Source organism: Echinops telfairi, unplaced genomic scaffold (assembly GCF_000313985.2).
Source record: "Echinops telfairi isolate 266 unplaced genomic scaffold, ASM31398v2 ScPeMD7_443;HRSCAF=831, whole genome shotgun sequence".
In the NCBI taxonomy this organism is placed as follows: Eukaryota; Metazoa; Chordata; class Mammalia; order Afrosoricida; family Tenrecidae; genus Echinops; species Echinops telfairi.
In genome coordinates, this window is record NW_022104341.1 from 35,612,342 (window position 1) to 35,621,422 (window position 9,081).

The window sequence follows — 9,081 nt, forward strand, 5'->3', positions numbered from 1 at the left end:
CTGGCTCGTCTCCTCCCCGAGACCCCTCTGCAAGGGGATCTCCAGTGGACTGGCCCCTTTCTTCTGTGCTCACTCCAGTCCAGTTGACCCATCTTGCCAGGTGCTTTCCTGCCTCAGGACCTTTGCACTTGCTGGCCTCCATGCCTGGAGAGCATTTCTCTTAGTGACTTGCTTCCCTGCTTTTCATCTAGCCCTGCTCTGCCATTAGTGATCATCCTCCTTAAGATTGCAACCCCACATCCATTTCCTGTTGCATCTCCTGCCTTTTCTCCTTAGTTCTTATTACCAAGTAATGGATCAAAGGTTTTGTGATTTTATTTTCCTATTCTCACTCTCTCTGCTAAGCAGACTATAAGCCTCATATGTGCAAGGAATGTTTTCTATTTAGTTACTGCTTTATCTTTAGCACTTAGAACCATGCCTGGCTCATATCTATTCAATAAATATTCTGCCTGGATGCATTTCAGCTATATTATCAGTGTTAGCCCAAATAGTCTATACAAACAAATCCAGTGACACTCATATGTATAAAAAATGCTTCAGATCAACAAGTAATCTTATATTGGGCATCCCAGCCCAATCCAACTCAAGTCTACCAGTCCAATGCAAGTCAAGGCGCTCTTCAGAAACTTGTAGCTGCAGGCTGGTGGTGCAGAAAAGTGAAGCAGGAAGCAGTAAGATCCCAGGCCAGTGGACACAGAGTCATGTGGATCCAAGGTTGGTGGAAACATGGCAGGGCACCGACAGTGTTCCAGGGACAGCAGCCCACTTGGGGCCATAGAGGCAGGCAGAGTTCTAGCAGGCAGGGAGGTGGAAAGGCAGAGAGCAAGAGAGAGATTCCCAGTTCCCCCCACCCCAAGGAGGCATTCTAAGGTTGTGACCTAATTGACAGGTTGGATTCCGCCCCTACACTTCCATAAGAATTCAAGTTGACATAAATCTGTAACTACCACATTATCTAATATTTTCGTCCCGCTCTGCCTTAGAGTCTAACGAGCTATGATGTCTGCAGCATATTTCTTGGGACCTCTACTCTGCTTGTGTGGCTTGGAGTCATCCGCTACCTCGGGTTTTTCCAGAAGTACAACGTAAGGAATTCGACAGCTCTCTGTGCTGTTTCTATTTCCCCTTCAGTTATCGATGGCACTGCTTTGGATGAAGACCAAAGGAATTCTGATGGCCTCTCTTCCTTTTGCAGCTCCTCATTCTGACCCTTCAGGCAGCACTGCCCAATGTCATCAGGTTCTGCTGCTGTGCGGCCATGATTTACTTAGGCTATTGCTTCTGTGGGTGGATTGTGCTGGGCCCTTACCATGATAAGGTAAGGAGCCTTCTGGTTCTCTTCTCCTAAGATTGATCTGTTCCTTCTCTGGAAGTCCACAGTATGTGAATCACCAACCTCACAGCTCTAATATGTGTTGTTACATATATGGCTTTCATTGGCTATATTTTGGAAGTAGATCGCCTGGCCTTTCTGTTAGTCTGTTCTACTTGGAAAGTTTTGTCGAAGCCTGTCCACTATGGATGACCCTGCTCATGTGAAATGCCGGTGGTGTAGCTAGCATTGCAACACATAAGCTACCCCCGTACAACAAACTGGCAGGTGGGTGTTTTGCACCACATGCTCAAAAGCCCCCAACCAGACTCATTGCCTTTGAGTACATTCCTACTCACAGCTAAATTGGTTCCTCCTCATTGTGACCCTATGGGACACAGTAGAGGTGCCCCTTTGCACTTCTGAGACTTTAAATCTTTATGGGAATAGACAGCCTCACATTTCTCCTGTGGAGTGGCTGGTGAATTTGAACAGCTGACCTTGTGATTAGCAGCTTAGTACATAGCCCACTTCACCGCCAGGGCTCCTTGCTTTATATGCTTTATATACTAAAGAGAAGGCTATTTAGATAAGCCTTTTCAAACTGTGACTTTGTAAAAAGCAGTCTTAATTACATTTTTCTTTGAACTAGAACTATATTGTCAAAAGGAACTCTTTTGGCATTATGGGATAAGTGTGCTAAGAACTGCAAAGTTGATGGTTCCAAACCACTAGCTGCTCTGTGGGACAAAGATGAGACTTATTGTTCCTGTAAAGATATACAGTCTTGGAAACCCTATATCAAATCGAAATCAACTCAAAGTTTTGTATGTGTTTTTATAGTCTCAAGGGCCTTGGTGGTGCAGTGGTGAAAGCTTTTAGGTGCTAACTAAAACATCAGTGGTTCAAACCACCAGCTGATCCTCAGGAGAAAGATAGAGCAGGCTGCTTCTATAAAGATGTAACCACCTGGGAAACCCTATGGGAAAGTTCAAATGTATCCTACAGGGCTGCTAGGTGTTGAAATCGACTCATTGGCAGTGGGTTTGTGAGTTGTTGTCATTTTATAGTCTCAGATAGGTGACATTGGTAGTTCCGCGGTAGAACTCTTGCCTTCTAGGTGAGAGACCCCGTTCAGTTCCCAGCCAGGGTACCTCATATGCAGTCACCAGTTATCATTAGTGGATGTACGTGTGTTGCTTTGTTGCTGAATAAGTTTTAGTGGAGCTTCCAGATTGAGATAGACGAGGGAGAAAGGCCTGACAATTTACTTCTGAAGATCAGGGTCAGCTAATCAAAGCTCTGTGGATCATACTGCTTTTACTCACCACCAATCATGGTGATAAGGCAGGACCTGGCAGCATTTTGTTCTGTTGTGCTGATAACACTAGTCCGAAATAGCATTGCCTTAAAAGAAGTGGACTTTCAAAATGAGAGGTGTGGGGTGTTAGGGTAGGTTGTCTAGAGAAGCAAATCCAGGGACACGCATCGATATATCAGCAAACACTTTAGATTAAGAAGTAACTACACACAGAGAAGGCATCCCAGCGCAGTCGGACTCAAGGCCATCTTCCGAGTCCCTCTTCAGACTCACAGAGCCATCTGCAGTGCTGCAGAATGCCAGAAGCTCACAGGCTGGTGAGCTGGTGCCTCCAAGGTCAGTGGAAACATGGCAGGGCTCTGGCAGCTCTCAGGCTCAGTGGCCGAATTCCAGTAAGTAGGAAGGCCAAGGGGCAGAGAGAGGGGGTGGGGATCCCAGTTTCTCCTCCCTCCCCTGTATAAGAAGACAGCAAGCCCACGGGGGCATCATCAGGCTGTGACCGGAGTGACAGGTTGGACCCCACCCTTACACTTTCATACATCTTCACGTTGACATAACGTGAAGTACCACCTATGTACCACCTATGGGCATGCCTGGTTGGCACCTGAATACCTTTGTACAGTTTTTCAAAGAGTCTTTCCTCTGAAGTCAAGGGAAAGGGGTAAGACTTAACTCAGAAGGGGTCTAAAGGTACAGGCTGCCCTTTCTGCCTTGAGTTCAGGCTTCTTCTAGTTAAAGGAGCATTCTAGACGGAGCTGCTTGTCCCAGAAAAGACAGTACATGTGTCATGTGTCTGACAACGCAAATGCTTGTGGTTATTCATTCGAAAAGGGAAACTTGGGATATTGGGTCCCCTTATGTTTCATAGGATTTCACGAACAAAGTCTGCAACAGGAAGGGACGTCGGTTAACAGTACCTTTGTTCTCTCTTTTCTCTCCCAGTTCCGTTCTCTGAACACGGTCTCTGAGTGCCTTTTCTCTCTGATAAATGGAGACGACATGTTTGCCACATTTGCAAAAATGCAGCAAAAAAGTTACTTGGTCTGGCTCTTCAGCAGACTTTACCTCTACACATTCATCAGCTTGTTCATATACATGATTTTAAGTCTTTTCATCGCACTCATTACTGACACTTATGAAACAATTAAGGTAAGTTTATGAAGAGCTCTAAGAAACAGCATTTTTATAAAACTTGTATCAAAACCAAACTCCACTGCCATGGAGTTGATTCTGATTTACAGCAACCCTACAAAGCGTTTCAGAGGCTGTAAATGTTTATTGGAGCAGGAAGCCTCATCTGTCTCCCGTAGAGCAGCTGGAGGATTTGAACAGCCAACCTGCAGTTAGCAGTCAAACCCAGCAGCACCTCCAGGGCTCCAGTGGTAGTAAAATTTCTAAGAGGGGCAGAAGGAGCCCTGGTGGTGTAGTGAATTATGCATTGGGTTGCTAACCACAAGGTCAGCAGTTTGAAACCACCAGGTGTTCCATGGGAGAAAAACGAGGCAATCTACTACCATCAAAAGCTCCAGTCTTAGAAACCCACAGGGGCAGTTCCACTCTGTCCTGTAGGGTCATTATGAGTCAGAAACACCTGGACGGCTGTGAGAAGACGGGGCAAAATCAATGGGATGATGAAATCTTCAGGGTGAAGATTGAGGAACAAGAAATGAAGAAGTAGAATGTTGAAAGTTTAGTCTCTGAGTAATTGTGGTTTTTCAAACTTTTATTAGAATTATATTAGTCAACAGGTAAGTAAAACAGATGGTGTTTCAGTTCCCAAAAAGTGTGTGTGTGATGGTGGAAGGGACCTTTTAATTTTCAATCATTTTATTGGGGGCTTGTACAACTCTTATCACTATCCATACATTCATCCTTTGTGTCAAACACATTTGTACATTTGTTGGCATCATCATTTTCAAAACATTTTCTTTCTACTTGAGCTCTCGGTATCAGCTTCTCATTTTTCCTCCTCTCTCCCCACCCTCCTCCCTCATAAACCCTTGATAATTTATAATTTATTATTATTTTTCATGTCTTACACTGACCGATGTCTCCCTTCACCCACTTTTGTTGTACATCCCCATGGGAGGGGGTTATATATAGATCATTGTGATCAGTCTCCCCTATCTTCCCCCACCTTCTCCTTACCCTTCAGGTATGGCTACTCTCAATATTGATCCTGCGGGGTTTATCTGTCCTGGATTCCTGTGTTTCCAGTGCTTATCTGTACCCGTGTACATGTTCTGGTCTAGCCAGACTTGTAAGGTAGGATTGGGGTTATGATAGTGGGGGGCAGGAAACATTAAAGAACCAGAGGAAAGTTGTATGTTTCATCATTGCTATACTGCACCCTGACTGGTTCATCTCCTCCCCGTGACCCTTCTGTAAGGGGATGCCAACTGCCTATAGATGGGCTTTGGGTCTCCATTCCGCACCTGCCCTCATTCACAATGATATGATTTTTTTGTTCTGGGCCTTTGATGCCTGATACCTGATCCTATCAACACCTCATGGTCACACAGGCTAGTGTGCTTCTTCCATGTAGATTTTGTTGCTTGTCAGCTAGATGGCCGCATGTTTATCTTCAAGCCTTTAAGACCCCAGACACTATAGCTTTTGGTTGCCAGGCACCATCAACTTTCTTCACCACATTTGCGTATGCACCTGCTTTGTCTTGAGTGATCATGTTGGGAAGGTGAGCATCCTGGAATGCCAGGTTAATAGAACAAAGTGTTCTTATTGAGGGAGTACTTGAGTAGAGGCCCAATGTCCATCTGCTACTTTAATACTAAACCTATAAATATATGTACATAGATCTATTTCCCCATCATCATATATAAATATATTTACATATGTACATGCCTGTATTTAGACCTCTATAAATGTCCTTTGCCTCCTAGTTCTTTCCTCTGTTTTCTTTTACTATCCTCTTGTCGCTGGGAGCTTTTTAAATCTAATTTTCCTAAGGAAACATTTGTCTCTTCACTTTGGGTGTGTTGTTATAGCACCCATTCATCTTGATGAGGTCTGCCATGCTATAAGAGCCAGGGACCCAGTAAAGAGAGAGATGCTTGTGTGGCAAGTACTAGCTCTGCATCCTTTCTACATTTAGAAATGTGTTCGGGAAAACTGTTGATATTTTTATTGGCACTTTGAGCCCTTTGAAATATGGTACAGCAGAACAAATATCTCAACATCATTTAAATTTTTAATAACTTTATACTGTTAGGCGTGATATTGGCATAGGCATTTCTACTTGGGACTTTGGGTGGAGGGGGAGGATGTGGTGCCTTCTGATTGGCTGCAGGAATAAAGAGAAGGTATGGTTTAGACCAGTGGTTCTCAACCTTCCTAATGCGGTGACCCTTTCATACAGGTCCTCATGTGGTGGTGACCCCCCAACCATAAAATTATTTTCAATGCTACTTCATCACTTTAAGTTTGCTACTGTTGTGAATCAGGTGACCCCTGTGAAAGAGTCTTTCAACCCCCAAAGGGGTTGTGACCCACAGGTTGAGAACTGCTGGTTTAGACTCTAAATTTTAATGTTAATAAATATGAGTACTTTATTGGTGAGGGAGGAAGAGGGGGATTTCTACTCCCATAAAGAGTTACAGTCTTAGAAACTCACAAGGGCAGTTTTACCCTGTCCTACAGGGTTGCTATCAGCCAGAATTGAGTCAATGATGGTGAGAGGTTTTGTTTGTTTGCTTGTTTTGTGAAGTCAGAGCCATGGCTTCATTCTTATCGAGCCAGATGTCAGGGCCTGGCTGTCGTCCTCCCTCTCAGTATGTGTCTAGTAGATTTGGGCCTTGGGCCCCAGGGAGACTGGGAAAGACTGTAGTTGTGGCTGCATTTGCTCCAATTCCTCCCGTACCACTGCCATCCAGGCGATGCCGAGTCATCTTCAACTCTGTGTGCTGAGAACCATGCAAGCCAAAGGGGGAAGTCCAGGATCCCAATAGGAACATGGATTGATAGCTTGTGAATGACATATACCTCAAACCGCAGGATATGATATTTTAGATATTAGCCTTTTTCCATGGCTTAGAGCACTTGTCAAATGTGCAAGTTAAGCTATTTCTAACCCTTTCTGGTAAGAACATGCCCTAGAGATCTTTGACCCTAAACTGATACAAATATGATACACTGAAGCAAACTTACATGTCCGGATGAGGGACTTCAAGAGTGTCTAGGCTGGACATTTACCTTCAGACATTCAGGTACCTTCTGAGCAGACACTAGGCCAGACCAGGAGCTCTTCAGGGGGAGGCTTAATATATTTGTCCCTACCCTGCCTTCTAACGTATACACACACACACACACACTCCCTTCTCCTTTGTTATCTCTCTTAATTTAGATCAGTTGGGCTTCGCTGTAACTTGAACCCTATTCCATCTGAGACATCTACTTCAGACTGGCCTGGAAGTCATGGTGTGTGTGTGTGTGTGTGTGTGTGTGTGTGTGTGTGTGTGTGTGACAGAGTAGTGCCAGAGGTTCTCATCCTTGGGACGGGCCTAGGTCAATTCTCCCTGTAGAGGTTCTAGCTAGCCTCAGGCTCAACATGCTCGATGTGGGGTTGAACTCAACTTCAGACAGAGTGCTCAGTAGGACGACTGCAGAATACTAGACCCACTTTGCTTCAGCCAAAGCTGCAAAGTGAGTCTAGAGCACTGGTTCTCCTAAGGCCGCGACCCTTTCATAGGCCGCGACCCTTTCATACAGTTCCTCATGTGGTGGTGACCCCCAACCATAAAATTATTTTTGTTGCTACTTCATAACTGTCATTTTGCTACTGTTATGAATCGGATGATCCCTGTGAAAGGGTCGTTTGACCCCCAGAAGTAGCTATCTGCTTTTGCAGCCCACCCCCTTTTCGGTCCAGCGCCCCGCAGCGGGCAGGATCACTTACTTTGGGAATCATTGTTCTAGAGGCTACACTATCCTGAAAATTCATGAAATGACTGAACTGTCCCTCCACCTTGCCAAATGATGCATTTTTAATTTGGAATAAGGCTGTTTTCAATGTGCTTATGAATGAATGCCTTTTATTTTTCTGTCTAGCATTACCAACAAAATGGCTTTCCAGAGACTGAGCTTCGGAACTTTATATCAGAGTGCAAAGATCTACCCAACTCTGGAAAGTACAGATTAGACGACGACCCTCCAGTGTCTTTATTCTGCTGTTGTAAAAAGTAACTCTCGAGCTTATCTGTACCCTTGAGGAAAGTAAAACTTGCTGCTGCATTGGGAGACCGTGTGGATATTTTAGAATCAAGGGAGGTATGGTCTAGGACCAGCTATTATTTTGAGCTAATGGCTATCACTCGGAAATATGCTTCTCTATTTTAAAGTGATTTAATGCCTCTTTCGTCTTTAAAAACTGTTGATGGTGGAGCCGTGGGATTTTGCTCTTTCCTTTTGATTTCCCCTAGCTTTAGAGTGTGCTCCTCGTGCCTCTCTTTGTCACTCTTTAGTCTAGCTCTGACACTTTTACTCTCTGCCCCAAGTGCTGATTATGTCATCAGTGGGACCCTGGCCTGACAGTGATGTCAGGCAACTCACTGATCTTGACTGGAACCGTCTCTGAGAGAAGAGGGATGGCTGATGTGCATCCAGCAGTCAGTGTATTTTAAAATTGTACCTTCTGGAAGAGCACCAGAAAGCAACAGCCATCACCAATGGGTGGACAGCTTATTGGATTGCTATTTAGTTCTGCAGAGAATTAGGCTTTGCTTCTTTCAGTGTTAAAGTGCAAAGCTGAAGGACTATCTTGTACACACAGGACAATTAAACCTCAATACCAAATGCATACTCAATGCAAAGATGGTCATTTTATTAGTACTTTGAACAGTTTTGTGAAAACTATGTGATGTACTGTACCCTGTTTGGTGTCCAGAGCTCTAGCTTCATGGGGAAACATTCTCTTAACTCACATTAGAAATATCTGGGGAAAATAATTAGGCTCCAAATTTAAAACTAACTGGGCAAGTGGTCCTTAAAAAGACGCAGAAACAGTGTTCTTAGCCTCTCCTGCTTGTAGGGAAGTTGCAGCGGTTGCCGTGACGTGAATGTCTGTGTACTATTTAAATGCAAATGATGTGCAATAAATGTTCTCAAAACAAGCACCTTGGAAGGAAACTGGTATTTTTCTTGTTTTCCTGGTGGTTGATTGTAAGGGCTAAATGAAGACAGCCTGAGACACACTGAAATGCTGCTGCTCAATCCCAATAACGAGCCCAAGAGCGACCCCTAGGCGTCGAGCTCTGAGCTTTTGCAATGAGCAGAAGCTGTTTTTTGTGTGCCGGTGGCTTTCAAAACACCACGAGAAAAATATGGACAAGTTAGTGAGTCTTTTTCTGGCTTAGTTTTAATATTGACTCCGAGTCATTTCTAGAATTCACTAGAATGCAATGTGAATTTTGGACTTGTGGTTAGTACACGA

General features: G+C 44.3%; 1 protein-coding gene across 2 annotated transcripts in view; it reads left to right on the forward strand.

Annotated features, from left to right (window-relative positions):
• The window catches only part of MCOLN3 (mucolipin TRP cation channel 3), a 46,445-nt gene extending 37,684 nt beyond the window's left edge, over positions 1-8,761 (forward strand). For both annotated transcript variants that reach the window (XM_004699287.2, XM_045292000.1), the window contains 4 exons: positions 987-1,088; positions 1,199-1,321; positions 3,579-3,785; positions 7,701-8,761. In XM_004699287.2, the coding sequence (XP_004699344.1) occupies positions 987-1,088; positions 1,199-1,321; positions 3,579-3,785; positions 7,701-7,835 (567 nt within the window). In that variant the 3' untranslated portion in view covers positions 7,836-8,761. The remainder of the gene's footprint in view (positions 1-986; positions 1,089-1,198; positions 1,322-3,578; positions 3,786-7,700) is intronic.
• Positions 8,762-9,081: the final 320 nt, after the last annotated feature.